Source organism: Colletotrichum aenigma, assembly GCF_013390185.1.
Source record: "Colletotrichum aenigma strain Cg56 chromosome Unknown KSG_Cg56_contig09, whole genome shotgun sequence".
NCBI lineage: Eukaryota > Fungi > Ascomycota > Sordariomycetes > Glomerellales > Glomerellaceae > Colletotrichum > Colletotrichum aenigma.
Genome location: NW_023500915.1, coordinates 2,212,286 through 2,232,841, shown reverse-complemented (window position 1 = coordinate 2,232,841; position 20,556 = coordinate 2,212,286). Strand labels below are relative to the sequence as shown.

Here is a 20,556-nt window from a genome sequence, read left to right as displayed (position 1 = left end):
GCCGTCTTACCCACCTGCCATATCGACTGCACGGTGCTCATGCAAGGCCCCCCTCTTCCTGCCCCGCTCCTCTGCCCAAGGAAAGAAAAATCCCCATCTCCCCTCAGCAGCTTTCCCCTCTCCTTTCCCCTTTCCCGCCTCCGAGATCAAGCTACGTAGGGTCCCTGAAGCAGTACAGGTTGGCGGAAACAAAGGTCCAAGGTCTACCCTCTGCTCTCTTTCTCAAATGTAACACCATGTTGCTCGGTGAATATGGCCCAACGAAGGCAGACCAGCTGCTCTCCGCCCAACGTCCTAAACCCCGATGGGGCTTAACGGTGGGGTTTTCCTCTTTTTGGAGCGCGGCGGGCGCTAATCGTCGAAGCTGTGGCTGAGCTCCCCTGCCGGTGCAGTCGGACCACTTATTGGAATGTGCGCTGACCGGGTCCCCCCACAAGGCCAACTCTTGCCCTGTCCAGGATAAGGAGCACAGACTCGTTTTGTTAAATAAAGAAAAGCAGAAGAAAAAAAGGGGTCCGCGGGGTATTGTGCCCCAATATCCAGATTAGCTTTTGTGGCATCGTCAATTCAACATTACAGTCCTAGGTTCCCTGTCAAGGGTCGTCCATTCAGCCCATCACACCGTGTCCAACCCATTCTAGCATTACCATATCGCCTTCCATTACAGAATCCAATCACCAGAATACACGGAGCCTTGCTTCGCCAGGTGGGTATAACAAATCGCAACGCGTCTAAACGAGGGTGGTGACAAAGTACGCCTTTTACATGAATACGCGGTAATCATCGCTGCTGTCCAGACGACTCCGAGGTCCTTTCTTCCCCACTGTGCCCACTTCTGTCATCCAGTCGGAGTTGTCTGATTCAAGGCCTGAGGAGTATCGCGCAAGCCCCTTTCCTTTGCCCAGCACTTCGCTACTCGCCCGAGACGATGCGTAGCCCGGCTGGGCGCCGGACGGACCCTGTTCCGCAGGAGAATTCCTGCTCCAGCGTCCCGTAGATATGGCATTGGAACTGGATGATCGTCGCCGAGACAACGACATTTGCTTTCCGGATCGGCTTTCCCTGCCGATTCTTGGCCCGCTGGAGTCTTTCTTGACAATGCTGAGAGGTCGAGGAGACATGGAAGACTGGTTTCTCAGGAAAGGAGAGGTCTGGGCCAGCTCAGCGTAGGCGATGCCCAGAGATTCCCTGGGTATTGTCTGCCAATTTTCCGTCCCCCGCGTTGAGGACTCCAGGGAGTCTGAGTCGCTGTCGAGGTTGTAGCGATTGCGGGACGGTACGACGGAGCGCCCGCCAAAGAAAGGGCTGGAGTCCGACTTCCTGCTGATAGGCCGACTCATCATGGACCCCGTCCACGACCCCGGCTGCGAATCTTGACGCCCCATTCTACCTCTTCCTGACCCGGACCGAGAGCTGCGAACGCTGTTCTGTGATCTAGAACTTAGCAAGGAGAATGTCCGCCTCGGCCTTTGAGCGGGAGAAAAGCGCCGGCCGTGGGTGGGATGCGACCCCAATGGTGTCGGCTGCTCAGGAATTGACGCCAGACTATCCGAGTGCGTAGCAGCCGAGAGTGGCGTTGACCTGTCGAGGACTAGTCTCGACGGCTCTCCCCATGGACTCGTGTAAGCCATATCTGGTGTTGCCTGGATGCTGCTTACTTCGTCATGCATCGAAGGGATAGTGACGTCCAGGGCGCTGCGGAAAGAGTCGTCTCGCTCACCCTGGAGGAAGCCGGAGGAACCAGAAAGGACATCGCTCGGACCGTCATATGTGCTTGTTGATCCTTGGTGCGCGTGTTGTGGTTGGAAGTAAACACCCTCGGTGAGCCATGACGACCCAAATGAGGGTGAGGTAGGCACACTCCTGTCGCTCCGAGGACTCCTCCAGTGTGACGAGTTGCGGTGAAGTGACTGGGAGATGCGGGAGCCGGTGATTGTTGAAAGCGTTCTCGACTGTCTCATCCTCGCCACTGCAGAGTTGAAGTATCCTCGGCTGCGACGGCTGTCTTCGGGCCTCTTGATGATCTCGACAATGGATGGATTGGACGTTTCCCGGCTGTGTCTGCTACCATTCCAAACAAAACTGCCAGGTACAGGCTCCGATATCTGACTCTTCTTCTGCTCGTGTATGGAGTCGCGTTGTCTCCTTCGTCGGCAGCAGATAATCAAGATCACTATGGCGAAAAGGAAAAGAATAGGAAGGAGCACCGCCAAGGCAATGAGCCCGGGATTCAACCCTCTTCTTGGATTTTCGCTTGCTGCGGACTTCGTAGGGCTGGCAGAAGGTGTCGGTTGCGCCGATGTGGTGGTCACAGCTGCCGACAAAATTTCAAGATCTGCAGCAACGGTCTCGGACTCTCCTGAGCTCTTCGAGGTGGCCTTGACGAGAAGCTTGGTGTTCTTCGGGGACGCAGACTTGGGGACTGTTCCTGTGATTTTGAGCCCATCAACCTCCACCCAATCTTGCGAGTTGCTGAGGCCCAATTCTACATCGGCTGGAGTCCATAAATAGGGCTCAACGTCAAATGAGAAGGCTTCCCCAGGCGTAACATCGAATTGGATTGTTGTGTTTCGGAATATTCGAGTCGTTATCAAGACAGACAACAAGATATCAAGAGTATCTTCGTAGACATCTCGAAACGTGAGCGTGGAATTCGAGGATTTTGCGTCGTCGGGAGGCGTGCCCTTCAGGACTAGCGTCGAATCATTGACCGAGAGCCAGCTCGGTAAGTTGGAAGTGGTGAGGTTCAGATCAGTCGGCGCAATAGATTTGCCGTCCAATTTGATGCTTTCGGCCAATGCTTCGTAAGATACTTCTTGCCCCGCCGTCGCGTTGATGTTGACGATGGGAGTATCAGTCGTCAGTTTGTGCGCGCCAACGACGATAGAGAACACGACTGAAACGGCCGAAAATCCTACAATGTCAGACCCAACAAGACTAAAGTCAAACTTTTGAGGCGGCTGAACCAAAGACTCGAATGGCGGAGTCTTTCCAGTGAACGTCAGACTGCCAGAGTCGAACTTGATCCATGAAGGCAGAGGGCTGTTATTTGCTGAAGTGGCGTAGTAGTTAATGCCGTTTCCCGTGTAGGAGAACGTGTCCTTGGCGAATGAGAAGGAAAAGTCGGAAGCAGGAGAGGCTACGACTGCAGATGGCGAAGAAGTGTCGCCAAATTGCTGGATTTGTTCGGATAGCGGAATCTTGACTGTTGGTGCCGGGTTCCTGGTCACCACGAGAGTAGCCGTCATTGTCGCCGAACCAGAGTCGTCTGTCGCAATGATATCTACGGGAACCCCAACTACCTCCCCGGACGCAACATCGGCATCTTGAGGCGTTCCTGACAGACGCCCGGTGCTGCTGTCGATTGAGAGCCATTTTGGTGCATCTCTTAGGCTGTAAGAGATTTGTGATTGAGAAGAAAAGGTTTGCGGTGAAAGAGTGTATGAAAATGGCTCGGATATCCTCGTCGCTGGTGGCAGCTGGGAATTGAATGGGAAGTAAACGACCGGAACTGCGCCTGTCCGCGCAGCTAGATGGAGTAGCAGTAGCACCCGCAGCATCCCAAATGAGGCCATGTCTGACGGGATGAGTGAAATGAGCGGCATCTGCGAGCCAAAGAAGCGGAAAACAACAACAAATTCAATGAGAGAATGGCATGGCAGACGAAGGTTATCTCGGCAGCAGAGACGGGAGAAGCACAGGACGATACCAGGAGAGGATACACTTGGCGCGAATCATATTGCCATGTTTTCCTGTCTGCCGGTGCTTGATGCCTCCCTTCGCGCCAGTGGTCGCGCCCTCGCAAAGGAGTCGCGAGTGAGCGCGCATCGCGCACACTAACGTTTCCCGTTCCATGTGGTTTCCGAAGGGCACTCGCCCTGTCTCCTACCGAACGGGGACAAGGACGAGCCTCGTTTCAGAGTGATGCGAGCTAAATCGCCATAATGGGAGGCTTAGGCGAGGAATATTCGATGTGTCCATTCCAGTGACAGGTTGAAGGCCTGGGAAGGGTGGTGAGAAAGACTTCATCTCGAAGGTCCGAGGGAGGCGGGATGAGACATATCCACTCGGGATGTTCACCTCCACGGTGGGTGGAATGCAACGCTGTGATCGCTGGCCCAGCTGAAGTCGTTTTGGAAGGTTCCAATAGTATGTATTGGACATGACATTCAGAAAGTCCAAGACGATACACGATCCGATGACGTTCAGTGTCACGGAGAAACGACGTGAAGTTGTCGACTGTAGAGTTATGTAAGCTGAGGAATGGCTCCAGTAGGAAGCTCTTGTCCAGTATCCCTAACGCGCTTTGGGTGAAAGCGCAGGGTGACTTTGCTATTCTCGCAGGGTGCGGCTTTCGAGCCAATCAGAGCCTTGTAATGGTAGTCGTCCCTTCCTAATACTGCCTCTCTCGCTACCTAGGTACAGTGCCTGGCCATCAGCAGTCACTACCCGCCCGCTAAGTCTACCTTACTGCCCTCTAGGTACGCAGCCCACATTTGTCCTCTGCGCTGCACTTGCCCTCTGTGCCAGCCCTCTACGCTTGGTTGTGCCTACATTTTGCGCCTGCCTTCTGCTGTAGGTCACATATGAGTCAAACTGAATAAATGGGCCCAGAAGCATATTCAAAGCCTTTGGTTGGCTTTCACCCCTGCTAAAGCGTGTGACTAATCTTTTAAATTCTGCTTCCACGTGACCGCGCCGTTAGAACTCCCGTCCACCTCACTGTAAGAAAAAACTGCCCCTCCGCCGACGATCGGCGCACAGCAGAATTCCCCTCTGGTGACACATCTTCCAAGTCAACACTTTCGATCTTGCAATTGTGTTCTACCGGCTCAGTACAACAAAACTTGCTGTCTCTCTGCCGCTATGGGGCTTCCTGATCCCACCATCGACCTTGACTGGGGCGGCTATGTTGGCGCCATCCACGAGATATTCCGCAAGAATGCTTTGAAGAATCCTGATGCGCCGTGCGTCACGGAAACAGCCTCCTCCACCACAAATGAGAGGAGATTCACCTACAAGCAGATTTATGAGGCGTCCAACATTTTGGCCAACCAGCTTCACGAAGCTGGCATCACCAATGGCGATGTCGTGATGATCTTTGCTTCTCGTTGCGTTGAACTCGTCATCGCCTTCATGGGAACCCTGGCTGCCGGTGCCACTGTTACCGTCCTGGACCCCGCATACCCCCCAGCGAGACAACAGATCTATCTCGAGGTCTCACAGCCCAAGGCTCTGATCACGATTGGCCGAGCCAGGGACGATCATGGTGATTTTGCGCCGCTTGTTCAGAAGTACATGGACGAGGAACTATCTCTCAAGATCCAAGTACCCGAGCTACGGATGAGCGATGATGGCCGCCTTACCGGTGGCGAGATTGACGGCAAGCAAGTCTTTACCGATACTGAAAGCAAAGCACAAGCGCCCCCGGATGTTCTGGTAGGGCCCGACTCAACAAGTATCTTGAGCTTTACCAGTGGCACAACATCAAGACCCAAGTCGAGCCCCCCGCAACTGTTGAAGCTTAGAAACTAGCTGACAATTCATAGGGGCGTGTTGGGCCGTCATTACAGCTTAGCCAAGTACTTCCCATGGATGGCTAAAACATTCAACTGGACCTCGGACACAAAGTTCGCTTGTCTGAGGTAGAGCCCCTTAAAGATGATGCCCGTCACAGCTCTGCTAACCAATTACAGTGGTATAAGCCATGATCCTATTCAGCGAGACATTTTCAGTCCGCTTTTCATGGGTGGAGAGCTGATTTGCCCTGCTCGAGAGAACATCGCCCACGAAAGGTTGGCTGAGTGGTTCCGTGATCACAAACCCAACGCGGTCCATTTGACACCCGCAATGGGGCAAATCTTGTGCGGCGGTGCTAAGGCAGAGTTCCCTTCATTGAAGTGGGTTCTCTACGTTGGTGATATTTTGACCAAGAAGGATTGCGCTTCGCTCCGCAAGCTGGCACCCAACGCGGAGATCTGTGCTGCCTATGGTACCACTGAGACGAGCCGCAGCGTGTCGTACTATCACATCAAGAGCCGCGCTGAAGATCCAGATGCGTTGGATAGATTGGGCGACATTATTCCTGCTGGAAGGGGCATTGAGAATGTCCAGCTTCTCGTAGTCAACCGCGAGGATCCTACCAAGCTTTGTGGCGTTGGAGAGGTTGGTGAGATCATGCTGAGAGCAGCAGGCTTGGCTGAGATAAGTCTCCCCCTTTCATGATAGAGTCCTGCTAACCTTCTGCTGCACGGATATCTGGATGACGAAGAGAAAACCAAGGAGAAGTTCCTCCAGAACTGGTTTGTCGACAACCAGAAATGGGTTGATGCCGATAACAAAGTCGCCGATCACGCTAAAGAGCCCTGGAGAAAGTACTACAAGGGCCCTCGAGACAGAATCTACAGGAGCGGCGACTTGGGGTACTTCTTGGACGACTCCGGTAACGCTGCCATTATAGGCAGAGCTGATGATCAAGTTAAAATTCGTGGCTTCCGAATTGAGCTTTCTGAGATCGACAGCAACTTGAGGGGACACGCCATCGTTCGCGAGTGCAAAACGCTGCTTCGAAGAGACCGGAACGAAGAGCCAACATTGGTCAGCTACATTGTGCCTGAACAGCAAGAATGGCTCAAATGGCTGGCAGAGCGCAACCTGGACGACACCAAGGACGAAGGCACTCAGATCGGACCCGTCTTCGTATATTCCAAGCGCTACCGGCCGTTGCAGACAGAGATTCGTGATCATCTCAAATCTCGATTGCCAGTTCAGGCCATCCCGACTTATTTTATCTTCTTGGACAAGATGCCTTTGAACCCGAACGGCAAGATTGACAGCCCAAACCTACCGTTCCCGGACGCGGCCCTGATCTCGCAAGAGACTTCAGAGGAGGATCTGAAGAGATGGGAAACGCTTAGCAGCACCGAAAAGGAACTGGCGGAGCAGTGGGCAACGCTGATCAGTGGTCTGAATGCGAGAACTTTGCAGCCTGAGTCAGATTTCTTTGAAAGTGGTGGGCACAGTCTGCTGGCCCAGCAGCTCCTTCTCAATATCCGCAAGCAACTTGGGGTCAACATGACCATCAGCTCGCTGTACTCGAACTCATCCCTCGGGGCTCTCAGCAAACAGATTGACCGCCAGCGTGACGGCAAGAACGTTTCGGACGCGACGGAGGAAACCGAAGCTGCATATGCCGAGTCACTCGACAAGCTGCTCGGTAGTCTCGATGCTAAGTACCAGACAGCGGACGCCGCAGCACTCTCGCCGCAAGGCAAGACAACCGTGTTTGTCACCGGCGCCACAGGCTTCTTGGGCTCCTACATTGTTAAGGACCTGCTCGCGCGTGAGAGTATAAATGTGATCGCCCATGTCCGTGGAACAAAGAGCGTCGCGGCTGCCCTCGAGCGGCTTCAGAGGTCACTTCGCGGATACGGCGTATGGCAGGATTCTTGGGCTGCTAGGCTTAGCGCAGTCATCGGTGACCTGGCCCAGCCGCGTCTTGGACTCGATGACGATACGTGGAATATGCTTGGCGACACTGTCGATGTGATTATCCATAATGGTGCCCTCGTTCACTGGGTAAAGCAGTATGAGCATCTCGAGCGCAGTAATGTTCTGTCAACACTCGATGCCCTGCGGCTGTGTAACCAGGGAAAGCCTAAGCTCTTCTCATTCATCAGCTCGACAAGCGTTCTGGATACGGACCACTATCTGGATTTATCACACGAACAGACCAAGACTGGACAAGGCGCTGTCATGGAGGCTGATGACATGATGGGCAGTCGCACCGGTCTCGGCACCGGATACGGCCAGTCCAAATGGGTAAGTAGCCTCCACAGACACTCTCTTCGCAAGTAACATCCGTTCTAACGCACCACAGGTCTCTGAACAGCTCGTCCGCGAGGCTGGCAGACGCGGCCTCCTTGGATCGATCATCCGACCTGGCTATATCCTTGGAGATGCTGCTACTGGTGTCTGCAATACCGACGACTTTCTTCTTCGCATGCTCAAGGGCTGCATCCAACTTTCCAGCCGTCCGCATATCATCAACACGATCAATGCTGTGCCTGTAGGCCACGTCTCTACCGTGGTTGTCGCAGCTTCCCTGAATCCTATCCCGGCTGGAACTGCGAATAGCGTCCGCAGCAGCAGCGATGACGTTGGCGTCCATGTTATCCATGTCACTGCCCATCCTCGCCTACGCATGAACGAGTATCTTTCTACCTTGAGCTTTTATGGCTTTGATGTTCCCGAGGTGGATTACGACGACTGGAAGGCCCAACTCGAGACCTTTGTCTCGGCAGGTCCCACCCAGAAAGACGAGCAACAGAGCGCCCTGATGCCTCTTTTCCACATGGCAACGAATGACCTCCCTAAAGACACCCGCGCGCCGGAACTTGACGATCGCAATGCTGTCGCTGTTCTCAAGGCCGATGCGGACCGGTGGACAGGTATTGACGAGAGTGCGGGAGATGGCATTAGTAGGGAATCGGTTGGCCGTTTCTTGAGATACCTCGTCGAAACCAATTTCTTGCCGCGCCCGACTGGACGGGGCAGGGAATTGCCGGCTATCAAAGATGGTGTTGTTGAGGCGCAAGCGAAATGGGGCGTTGGAGGACGTGGTGGTGCAGCGTGATGAGAGGCAAAGAGGACAAAACTCAAAATCTAGAAAGTGAGGACATGTTTCAATGGATGGAAGCGCCTGAGCTAAAGGAATAGACCTTGAAGAGAACTTACACCTGCTTCACTATGCTGCGAGTACCTAGTCTTTGAGTCCTCAAGGATTTCATAGTCGTGCAACTGTTTCCTGGATGAGCACCAGCTGGATCACATCCTCTAGGTACCGATGCCTACCTACTTAGATCAGCTTGTCAAGTTCTGGCCTACAGTGTGTATCCCATTTAAGTAACTGTGCGATGTTGCTTAGGTTTGAAATCACGCCAGACCGCCCTCAAACTCGAAGTAAAGCAGCGGCAGCTCAGGGTCGACGCTAGAAACAAACTTGGCGGCCGAGTGTGACTATCTTACTGAGGTAGGCACTGGACCTGAGGTAAAGCAAGCAAGCTCCTTCCACATCTTTCTCGGACGACCAGAGAAGGTGATGACTCGATGGGAAGTGTGGAACTTGCAACCAGAACCCGCCGCTGAGGACGGGACACTACACCAAGGGACCAATGTGAAAGTCGGGGCAACCCCGCTTGAGGCAAACGCACCTCCCCTTATCGGAAAGTCTAGATTGTCGTCGACCTCAGGAGAAAAAAAAAAGCCCAACAGAGACCAGCGATACCGCTCTTTTCTGCCTCAGATCTGCAAACGCCCAAAAGCACCACCTACCTTGAGAGAATTAAACGCGCTCTCAGCCTGCTCTACCTACAACTTTGCCTCCAGACGCACTCGACTTACCGTTGCATCATCCGTACTTACCCAGAAACAAACAATAGCATTATGAGAATTCTCAACAACCCTCTCATTCCAGAACAGATGGACTCCGCCGAGAGGTCTCCCTCGCCCGAGTTCTCGCCCTTGGCGATCGGCGAAGATCTCACCCCGCTACCCGCCTACAAGGCCGCACAAACCAACTCCTTCGACATCGCCGGCCTATTGTCCACTCCCCTCAAGCTCCACGAGGACCTCGCTTCGGGATGCGGAGGTCAAACCTGGCCCGCGGGCATGGTGTTGGCAAAGCACATGCTGCGTTACCACCGGGAAGCTCTGACCGGAGCCAGAATGTTGGTGACTCGGCCCCATTGCGCTCGCCACGTTTCCTAAGCAGGTCATCCCCGAGCTCGCGCTCGCCTACACTTTGCTGCAAATGCTGCTGCACTTGACTTGCCGGAACTTAACCGCATGCTAATGCGAGAGAACATGTTGTGGAAAGAAGTTGAGCTGACTCGTGGCTTTTCGGAGCAAATAGACTGGAGCTAGGTGCCGGCGGCGGACTCGTCGGTTTGGCTGTTGCTCTAGGTTGTGACCTGCAGCAAACGCCGCTGTACCTCACAGACCAAGACGAGATGTTCGAGCTCATGGGCAGGAACACCAAGCTGAATGGTCTTGATGGCAAGGTTAAGCCCATGATCCTGAATTGGTAAGTAATTTCCATTTACCTCCGATTCCAGCCGTGCGCATCCTTCCCCCAGACCATCAGCCCCAGACTTGGGACAAGTGAGAGGTGTCTGCCAGCGCTGAGGAGTTGCGCGTGCGCGGGAACCAGCAGCGTACCAAAGAGTTATGAAGCCAAAGACTTACGACTTGTCCCGGCTCACTCTGCTACTGCGCTGCGCTGCAATGCACAAGTCTAGGCACAAGCAGGCTGCGCATGCATTCCGGCTGATGAACGGATGACTGATGAACGACACAGGGGCGAGCCGTTATCACAAGAAGTAGTCGACTTCAAGCCGAATGTCATACTCGCAGCCGACTGCGTGTACTTTGAGCCCGCCTTCCCGCTTCTATTGGAGACATTGACAAATTTGCTGACGCTGGAGCCCGACGCGACCATCTACTTCTGTTTCAAGAAGAGGAGACGCGCCGACATGCAGTTTCTCAAGAAAGCACAGAAGGCGTTCCAAGTGACAGAAATCGTGGATGATGATCGCGCCATATTCAGCAGAGAAGGGCTGTTTCTGTACACCTTCGCCAGCAAGAAGCCGACCGCCAACGGTGCTCGACAGTAGTGAGCATTGACTGGCATCCTGTCATTGGCAAACCGTTCTCTTATTGGGAAAGACAGCATCAAGCGCCTGTTTCGCAAAGCTCTCGGGAGTCGGGATCTGAAAGCCTCGACTCGGGCCCAGGGATTTGCGCAGTGCGCCATGTCAAACAATGACTCGAAGTCGAAAGGCTACTTGACCTTGACAACTTTCGGTGTCACTTGCGCGCCGGAGTAGGTGTGCGGAGATTCATGAGTTTGTCCGTTGGCTCAGGGAAAAGGACAACATGAAAAACGATTGTTGTCTCCTTGCTTGCCCCGTTCGAGGATTCCAACCCACAGCCCAAGGCGGGGCGATGTCGTGTACTGCTCAGTGTCGTGGACATCTCTGAGAGGTCGCTGCACCGCGTCAGCTGACAGTTGATGCAGAGAGGGCCTATCATCAACGGCGTGGAAGAGACGCAATAATAGACGAATAGAGAATAGAGAAATAGAGGCTCATGTCAATCAAAAGAAGCTTTTTAGAGCACCACATGTCGTTGGATCCAACACGCATTTGATCTCCAGGAGTAGTGGAGAACTGGGCGGGTGGGCATACAAGATCTGGTCCCCAGGGTTCAGAGTTCAGATTTCAGACTCCGGACGATCATTTGATGGGACGGTTGGCTTTATCATAGCGCAATTACGAGAAGAGACGTGGACGAGAAAGCTGTGAGTAAAGGCCGAACGACGGCTCCAAGGAAAGCGAAATCAAGACTAGCCCGAGAATAGATCTCAGGAGTGAGAAGTAAGAACGGCCACCGAACAGGTGAGGGGTTTTCTGTGCCTTCCCCTTCACACAACTGCAGGCTGCTGCAAGCCATTAACGAATCAAGCATCAAGCCGCGAGTGGCCGAATGAAGATGCAATGCGGGAAAATCTCTGCGTGGTTGGCGCCGCGGTACGACGCCCACCCAACGTGCCAGCGTGTCAGCGGTGTCCACCAAACCACTGTAGGTTTGCAGGCACGAACAAGGAGCTATTAACTGCAGCGCAGAGGCTAGCCATTCGAATTTTTAGAAGGGAGAAAGTGATGTGGCATTGCCTGAATTGCCTGATCATCCGGGATCAGAGCCGGACAGGGGGAGAATGGGCTGTGAGGGTTGCGCCGGGCGGGGGCTTTCCACCGAGGCGTCGCTGTGATTGGCGCGTACCTTACATCTGCAAGGAACCCGTCGCCCAAGCCCGTTGTCTGGACCAGCTCGGGCGTTCGCCTTGGTCGCTTGAGGGCTGCCAGCCTGCTTCCTTCTGATTTCTCCTGCGCGGCACGGTTAGGTAACATCCCAAGTTGTCGACCAGTGTTTCTTTTTTCACGTTTCTCCTGGTGCGCCATCTGTCCAATGTTGCATCGCACATTGCAGCCGCCATGGCGCCGGCATGCTCAACCACGGTCTGCTGGGATCCTTCTCGCAGCGCGGCAACGGTTGCGCCTTCTTCCATGAGAGACAATTAACTAACACCGAGCCAGAATGCTGGCGCAGCAGGCGCAGGCCTCCCGCGGCACGGCACCTCACAATAAGGGAAGGTACTGTGTGTGCGCAGAGCATGGCGGTTGGCAGGCAGGTACCCGTCCTGGGCACCCCGGTGCCACCGGATGATCGTCATTCTTTTGTTTCCAGGATTCCTAGACGATGCGAGGGGAGGGGAGAAACGGTGTTCGGACCCTGGACCACCTACGTGCTACCTACCCCCTGGGCTGGGTCTCTCGGGGCTGGGCTGGCCGCCAGGGCCTTGGGTGAGGAGGAGGGGGGGGGGGGGGGGGGGGGGGAAGCTGGAGCGCACTTCCCAGTTTCCGCGTGTTTCAAGCACCAGCATCTCTCCGGCGGTTCATCCAATCATCAAGTATGGGTGGGAAGAAACAAGATGACATTATGACAGGCAACGACAAGCTTGGAATGAGACGGGAGCCCGGGAGACGAAGGCAAGAAGGCATTGACATGGGAAGAGGGAACGAGGCAATAGACGCGCAGCCCGGCCCAGTTCCAGCCCTGGAGCCGTGCCGTCAACCGCGCTGCAGCGGCAAATCCAAAAACAATTGGCAACTACGAAGCACGCGCAGACCTTGCGGTTACGCATGTGATGGGCCAGCATAACGAGTCAATTGCGAGATGGGAGCTCTCCAGACCCCGGCTTTTAATTGCCGTTCTTACGTTGGCAGGATACGTTACGCTGCCCCAGTCCGATCCATCCACCACTTCCCGATATCCAATACTCTGTATCCTCGACGGATGTGCGGCTAGAGTTCAACAACCAGTACTGTCTCTGACTCCCTGTACACGTTGCTGGTTCAATAGTTTGAGCGAAACGGCTGTCAAGTTGCGTTTCCTCGGCATCCATTTGCCTAATGTTTTCTCGGGTTGCGGTTGTCGTCCCTGGTTGCCTCAGCCCAAGTCGGTTTCGGGTTGGTCTGGCTGGCAAACATCCCATCTCCAACATCCTAATAAGCGGAGGCGTTCAAGCCCTGGAGAGCCAAGATGGGCCATGCCAGAAATGCGAACCCCAAGAGGCATCCTCTCCTCGTCTGCTTGCCTGATCTCGTGGCGTGCTTGGTGCCAGCGATGCCAGTCTGGAGCGAACGGGCTCGTGCTAGTGCCATCCAACGGGCTGTTCACGCCCCCTGGACTTGCTTCTTTCGTGTTGGTACGTTCTTTTTTCGGACCTCCAGCATCCAACGGTCCAGTGACGAGAGAGGTCGTCGAGGCAGTTTGTCTGCCTCTCCAAGTTGGTCCAGGGGGGTTGCAGGGACGGTTACCACTCAAGAATCCTGGTTTCCACGCCATGACAAGGCCCCGCTTTTGCTTTTTATTCCCTCTCGGGGCTTTTGCGAATTCTGTTGTCACTACCGCTAAGGCGGTGGCAGTGAGCGAGCGAGAGAGAGAGAGAGAGTGCGCAGTCAACCGCCCCGGAACCTGCAGCCCAGCCAAACAACACAACACGACCAGACAGGCCTCGAGGGATCATCAGGTACTCCCGCATACTGCCTTGCTAGCTGAGGTACCTGCCAATGGAGTCTGTCCTCCACCCTCCATCAGCATTTTCAGCACGCTCAGCACCTACAGGCCTCCACTCCACACACCACATCCACTCGACCTTACAGGCTCACACCCCCGGGCCCCCGTTCCGCCCCTGGCCCCCTAACCCAGTCTCGCCAGTCCCGAACAGGCTCACTTTCGTGTTGTGTTCCCATCGTTTGGTACCTCGCTTGGTCCACGAAAGTGTTCTGGGATACAAATCCCAGCCGGCCTCCGCTTCCCAGATCGCTCATCTGGATCTCTTTCTTTTTTTCCTCTTTCCTCTCCATCCAACAACGCTCCCTCTTGTTCGACCAGAACCAATTCATTCCTTTCCTTGAACCCCCTTGAGCAGTGCTCGACCGACTTCAGTCCAACAGACTATTCAACCAATTCATTCTTTCACAGACTGTTTCGAGGACTCGTCCAAACATTATCATCCGGTCTCCAGCTGTCAGCAAAAGAGTGTTCAGTGAACTACTCCTTTCATCCCATCTTTCCAGCCTACCAGGAACCTCAGTACATACCAAAGCGTGCCCCGAGCTTCCTGCCGTCAACCTTGAACCTGCCAAGCTTCACACGCTCCCGCAAGCCATTCCTTGATCGAGAGGCTCAGCCCATTGCATTCATTTCGCTTCCAGCTCATCCTTCACGGAAGATCATCACTCAAGGGACCGTATAAGTCTCCTGACCAACAACACCAAACACCAACATCACAGCTCACCAAACACCAAGTTCACCATGAAGACCTCTGCCATCTTCTGCGCCGCCCTGGCTGCCGCCGCCATTGCCCAGCCCCACCAGCACGGAAACAAGAAGCGCCATGTCCACGGCAAGCACCAGAAGCGCGCTCTCGTCACTGAGTGGGTTACCGAGACCGCCTACGTGACCGAGTGGGTTGATGCCACCGAGACCGCCTGGGTCCCCTCCTCCGAGGCATCTGCCACTCCCTCCGCCGTTCCCACCACCTCCGTGCCCGGCCAGTTCTTCGAGCCCGGCAACTCGCCCTCTTACACCACGCTGTCCACCTCAACCAAGGCCGCTGCACCCGTTGTTCAGGAATCCATCCAGCAGGCTCCCGTTGTCTCGTCCAGCAGCTCCACCCCTGCTCCCGCTCCCCAGACCCCGACTCCTCAACCCGCTCCTCAGCCGACCACCACTTCTGTCTACATCGCTCCCGTCATCGTTCCTACCACCCCTGCCTACGTTGCTCCTGTTGTCGCCACCACCAGCACTCCTCAGGTCCAGGCCCAAGCCACCACCGGCAGCAGCAGCGGCGGCAGCAGCAGCAGCAGTGGTGGCTCTTCTTACAGCGGTAAGCTGACCTACTACGCCATCGGCCTGGGTGCTTGCGGTGAGGACGACAGCGGCAAGGACAAGACTGAGAACATTGTTGCTCTCTCCGTTCTCATGATGGGCTCGGTTTCCAACGGCAACTCCTACTGCGGTAAGAAGATCCAGATCTCCGCCAACGGCAAGACCACCACCGCCACCGTTCGCGACAAGTGCATGGGCTGCTCTCACGATGCCATCGATGTCAGCGAAAAGGCCTTCCTCGAGATCTTCGACAGCCTCGATGTCGGTGCCGGTACCGTCGACTGGAAGTTCATCAACTAAGCTTGACGTTCAAAACGCTTGCTTATTCCTCTATTCCATTCCAGTCTCAGCACGGCCGTCAGGGGTTCTTTCTCTTCTTTTGGGTGCGCTTTCCTAGCGAGCCCTTCGCACCGATCAGGTTCACCTCATTCACAAGAAATGATTGGCTTCAAGCTTCCTTGGGCCAGTCGTCTTTTTTCTTTCTCTGATTCAAATCTCAAATAACAAATATTTGGTTACATATACCCCTCCTTTTCCTGGTCAGTCAAAAGGGACGGCGCCTGGTTCAACAGCACGGGAACTGGATTGGATCAACAAAAGGGCAAACAACAAGACCTGGCACGCCGGTCTTGAATGACGTGATGACGATATTTCTATACCTGCGGATGCGAAATTCCTCCCATGCTTGTGGGAGGTGTTGGGCAATCTGGGGGCGGACATCTGGTGTTTCTGTTTATGTGGACATTCTTACCATCGGGTCGGCTCATAGAACTTACAATTCAAATGTATATATCTATTAGGGGTATGGATAGGGGCGTGTGCTCTCGCGCCTCCCATCCTTCCCCGGACGTGGGTTATTGGCAAACCACTGCCAAGAAGGAAGAAAAATATCAAAAACCAAAAAGTTGAGACTTCAAAATATCCTTTCTCCGTGCCACAGTCCCAGTCGGCCGAGTCTCTGGAAAAATGCGATCAACGCTAGACTTGCCGGTAGCATGCGGCCACCCCATGCAATGAGCCGTCGGCACGCGGAACGATAATGAGAATGACGATGGAGGGGTTATGAAATCCCCTCCCCCCACGGGCTCGAGCGCGACATTCCAATCAGCGATGACGGTTACCGTTCAGAAAGAGGGTAATGTAATAAGCTGCTGGCCTGGCCCGAGAGACATTCTGAACCACTACCTGTTACCGTGGCGGCCGCGGCGCCTGGCATTCTGGGGGAGGGGCAAAGCGAAAGACTGCCTTGCCCATATCCATATGTTGTATGTCTCGCACCGCAACGATCCGATCGTGTCAGCTGAGGAGAGGGCGGAGCATTCCACTCTCTCCGGGTCGAGGAGGCGTGGAGGAGGAGGCCTCGGAGGGAGGAGTCTCGGCCCAATCTATAATTCCAAGACATGACCGAGGCCTTGGTGGTCTGTAGTTACATCACCCTAGCTGCCTTCGTACTCAATATCATTCCGATGCTTCTATTAAACTTTCGTGACTCTAAGGATATGATTCGGTTAGGGTCGTTTGATTTCTTTCTCGCCACCAGCTGAACTCAACCCCTCGTATCAACAACACGAGATACCACCCATCGTCAAGACAACCGAGTACTCCAGAACGACGCGACCAGGGCCTCCTACAGCAAGAACATGTCCAGGTCGTCCATCTCCTTGATGCTAGGCATAGCCTGGGCCTGTCGCGCCCTCTCCTCCCCAACTACGAAATCTCCAGGCACTTGGATTCCGTTCTCCGTTCCGGCCATCATGCCGGCCACGGCTCGCCCGCAGAGCGCGGCTTGGGGCATCCCGTGTCCGGTGTACCCAGCACAAACCCACAGCCCGGCCCCGCCGCCGAGCACATCGCCCGCCGGGACCTCGCCGACCCACGGCCGCCCGTCACGCGAGAAGGCCATGATGCCCGTCCACTCGTAACTCGCCTTGAGCTCTTCCGGGTCCGTCGGCTGCTCACCATCGCCCTGGAGGTCAATGTTCTTGGCCCCCGCTCGCCGCAGGTACGAGGCAACGACCGGGTCGACCTCGTCGTCATCCGAGATACCCACTCCTCTGGCTGTGCCGTTCGCCCTTCCTCCCCCTAGGATCATCTCCAGACCAGGGGAAGGCCTTTGGATGAGGTAGTCGTCCTGGTTCGGCGACGACCCCGAGGAGCTGGCCATGAAGACGTAGCTCCGCTCTATCTTGGCGCGCGGTTCCGGCAGCAGCGCGGCGACCTGGCCACGCACCGGCACGATGAGGTCCGAAAAGGCGGGGAGAAGACGGCTGGTGTAGGCATTGGAGCACAGCAGGACCTGCTTCGCGGCCACCTGCCCGCGCTCTGTGTGTACGATCCACGACGCTCCGTCATCACCGGCGCCATCCAGGCGTTGGAGACGGGTGACAGGCGTGTTGGTCTGCAGGTTGAACCATCCGCCTTCGCCTGCAGACTGCTGCTGCCCTCCTCCAAACTTCGAGATGAGGTCCTCAAACACCCATGCGACAAGTTTGTACGGCCAGCAACTCGCCGCGTTCTCCTGCACGACGGCGCCCGCGGCTCCTGGCACCCGTAGCGTCTTCAGCTCTTCCGCATCAGTGACGAGGCGTACGGCAGTCTTGAGGTGAGGTGGGAGGACAGCGATGGCATCGGCGGCCTTGGCGACGAGGTCCGCGGTGAGAAGGGCATGAACGCCGCGGAGGGAGACCCAGTCGCAGGGGATGGCGTTGGCGGCGACGAGGTCGCGGAGGTATCTGTACGTCTGCAGCTCAAAGTCTGCTATGGCGGTGGAGGGACCATATACTACCGGCTGGCAGTGGCCACCGTTCTGGTAGGGGTGTCAGTGGTGGCCTTATCGTGAAGGTGGTTGTGAGATGACACGATGAGGGGTCGAGATAAGCTATCGGAGCCCATCACCATCAACCTTGGCTGAGCACTTGCCAGACTTCGACTTCCCTCATTTCACTTCGTGATACGACAGAAAGTATTAAAAGACTCACTCGTCCAGTGGCTCCCCAGCAGACCTCCCTGGCCTCAACCAACAACACGTTTCTACCCGCCCCGCCACTCCCCTCCTTCAGCTCTTTGGCGGCGAAAGCGCCCGTGATACCGCTGCCGACGACGACCACATCCGCGGTCGGAGGTAAGCTCTTAGTCGTGCGGTGGCCCAGGAGCGCTTCGGAAGGCTCGCGGTGCCAGTATGAGCGGGTGCTCTTAGTCGAGGGGAGATCGGCCTGGCCCTCCCGCAGCGTTGCGCCCGTCATGGTGTCGGATGAGGAGTTGCTTTCTGAAGGTGATGACAAGGCTTGATGATTCAGGGTACAGAGTTTAGACAAAGTGACTCGATTTCTGCTGTTTAAATACGCTGTAAGTGGGACTTTTGTGATGTTGGCCGCGTGGACGGTTGAGTCATGTGTTGAAGGATTGACGTTTGGTTGATGGCTGGCGCGCCAGTGGACGGACATGTGAGGTTAAGTCCAACTACCACCACCTGCACCGATGGAGCAAGTCCAACAGAGACATCACCAATCCACGTTGCAGAACGCGTCACTTTTGGCAGACCCACAAGAAACGGGTGTCGCACATCAGCAAGACTTTTGAGAACGATTCTGATTGACATTATGCCCAACTTTTGTACCAATTTTTGGAAAGAAAACGCCACTGTCTATGGGTGCCATCCATCCATTCATTGATTACCCGGAGCGTCGCAACCTCGAGGCTGCACCGCACACTGCTGGCATGATCACATCTAAAAGCCAAGAGTACGCTAAAGGACGTAAATAGCGTAGAAGAATATTTCTCCAACTCTTGCTGTCCACGACTGAACTCGCTTAACCCTGCATCTTTCTTCTCTTTCCGACCTGGGCGGAGAAACCGGTCTTGATGGCAGTGACGGAACGTCTCGAACCGCAAGAGTTGCAGGTAATGAAGTACAGACGGTTCTCTCCCTTGGACAGCTCGGTGTCCGCAGATTTGCAGGTCTTGCAGGTGACGTACTCAACTGTGGAGGAAGTTGGTCAGCTTCCGCGTAAGACGCACAAAAGAGGCAAACTCACTGATGTACTTGCGCAACACGTTCTCGAGCTGCTTCTGCTGGAAACGACCCTTAATAACAAGACGTCTGCTTCCGTCAACGGAACCACTGGTACCCAACTCAGCAAACAGGTAGGCGGTCACGTGCTCCTCCGTTCTCTTCATGCGCTTGCAGATCTCGGCAATGTTGGCGAAGATGGTCTTCTTGTTGCCTTCACGCATGCACTGCGGGGGAGGGATCTTGTAGCTCTTGGAGCCGCTCAAAGCGTGGTCGGGGTTCTTCTGGGAGAGCTGGTGGAAGAAGCGGTTGAGCAGCAAGCTGTAGCTGAGGGCCTTGGTCTCGTCGTGCTGCCAGATGCCGGTGCCGGCGTCCATGTCACCCTCGTCAGCATCGCCAGCGGCGGGAGCCTCACCAGCTTCGCCCTCCTTGCCCTCGAGGTCCAAGGCCTTGAGCTTGGCGGCGAAGTCGTCCTCCTCGCCCTCCTTGGGAACCTTCTTCTTCTTCTTCTTCTTCAGGGTCAGGTCCAGACCACCGTCCTCGCCGGCGGGGGCCTCCTCGGCATCATCGCCCTCCTTGGCGACCTTCTTCTTCTTCTTCTTCTTCATGGTAAGGTCGAGGCCACCATCTTCGGTGGCATCGGGGACGGGGGTGGTCGCATCCTCGGCTCCGGCTTGAGAAGGGGCATCAGTATTGAAAGATTCAAGTGCTGCAGAAAGCGGCGGCGTACGAGGCGTGTGCGACTGGGCTGTCTCCTTGGGTTCGTCGGTAGCGTTGACCATTGTGACTGAGCCGTCGGCGTCGACTACTATTTGTTCGGTATCGAAAGCGACGGATTTCCGCTGTTTGCGCTCGGGGAGAGGAGATGCCTGCGAAAATTGAATGTTAGATGTCAAAGAGGACGAGCAGAAATTTCGGAGATGAGCAGAGAATTAATCGGGGAGGAACAACGTCTTGGGTGGTGATGATATGATCGGTTTTATGGCGTCGAATTTGAGTCACGAAAAATGTCCTGTCTGTCCAGACCGTCTCTGATTCTGGTTGGGCAGTGGGGTAAAAGACGAATAAGTTCTGGTGGAGGGGCCAATGGTGGTGGTGGGCAGTGGCAGAAGTGCGCCGTGCGCAGGGTGTAGGAGGGGAGGGCTAAAGAGAGGTGCGGTGCGTTACGGTAAGCAACGGAGGAAACTTACTTCGACGTCCGCCATGATTGCGGCCTGTGTCTCACTGAACGGGGTTCTCGGTTAGGTATCCTTGGTAAATGCTTCTAGCACAGTGGTCCGGGGGGTGGTGGTTGAACAAGCGCTGATGGTCGGAAGGGTCGACAAAACAAGAACCTGGTGACCTGGGATATGGCGTCGAGTCGGTTTGTGCCGTTCGAAATTGGTTCGGTAATGGAAATTTGTGAGAGGGAAAGGAGAATTGCCTCGACTGCAGGTGGACGGGATTTCAAGGTGACGTGAGGGTGCTGGTCACTGGTCCAAAGTGGGAGACAAACCCCCCTCCTCCCCCTCCAGTCACAGTGTCCGCCAGCT

General features: G+C 55.2%; 5 protein-coding genes across 5 annotated transcripts; 2 read left to right on the top strand and 3 right to left on the bottom strand.

Annotated features, from left to right (window-relative positions):
- Positions 1 to 761: 761 nt before the first annotated feature.
- On the bottom strand, positions 762 to 3,248 carry AXL2 (Axial budding pattern protein 2; the record flags this gene model as incomplete). Its single annotated transcript, XM_037328504.1, has 1 exon — positions 762 to 3,248. The coding sequence occupies one exon, from the start codon at positions 3,246 to 3,248 to the stop codon at positions 762 to 764; it is 2,487 nt and encodes an 828-aa protein (XP_037173180.1).
- Positions 3,249 to 4,866: 1,618 nt separating this feature from the next.
- lys2 (L-2-aminoadipate reductase large subunit) lies at positions 4,867 to 8,635 on the top strand (the record flags this gene model as incomplete). The annotated part of the gene is made up of 5 exons (XM_037328503.1): positions 4,867 to 5,498; positions 5,550 to 5,645; positions 5,697 to 6,165; positions 6,229 to 7,821; positions 7,880 to 8,635. The coding sequence occupies 5 exons, from the start codon at positions 4,867 to 4,869 to the stop codon at positions 8,633 to 8,635; spliced, it is 3,546 nt and encodes a 1,181-aa protein (XP_037172655.1).
- A 5,804-nt stretch (positions 8,636 to 14,439) lies between these two features.
- CGCA056_v013258 (Allergen Asp f 7-like protein) lies at positions 14,440 to 15,315 on the top strand (the record flags this gene model as incomplete). The annotated part of the gene is made up of 1 exon (XM_037328502.1): positions 14,440 to 15,315. The coding sequence occupies one exon, from the start codon at positions 14,440 to 14,442 to the stop codon at positions 15,313 to 15,315; it is 876 nt and encodes a 291-aa protein (XP_037172653.1).
- Positions 15,316 to 16,642: 1,327 nt separating this feature from the next.
- CGCA056_v013257 (uncharacterized protein) lies at positions 16,643 to 18,257 on the bottom strand (the record flags this gene model as incomplete). The annotated part of the gene is made up of 2 exons (XM_037328501.1): positions 16,643 to 17,821; positions 17,994 to 18,257. The coding sequence occupies 2 exons, from the start codon at positions 18,255 to 18,257 to the stop codon at positions 16,643 to 16,645; spliced, it is 1,443 nt and encodes a 480-aa protein (XP_037172678.1).
- Positions 18,258 to 18,824: 567 nt separating this feature from the next.
- tif212 (putative eukaryotic translation initiation factor 2 subunit beta) lies at positions 18,825 to 20,229 on the bottom strand (the record flags this gene model as incomplete). Its single annotated transcript, XM_037328500.1, has 4 exons — positions 18,825 to 18,994; positions 19,050 to 19,697; positions 19,755 to 19,893; positions 20,215 to 20,229. The coding sequence occupies 4 exons, from the start codon at positions 20,227 to 20,229 to the stop codon at positions 18,825 to 18,827; spliced, it is 972 nt and encodes a 323-aa protein (XP_037172677.1).
- Positions 20,230 to 20,556: the final 327 nt, after the last annotated feature.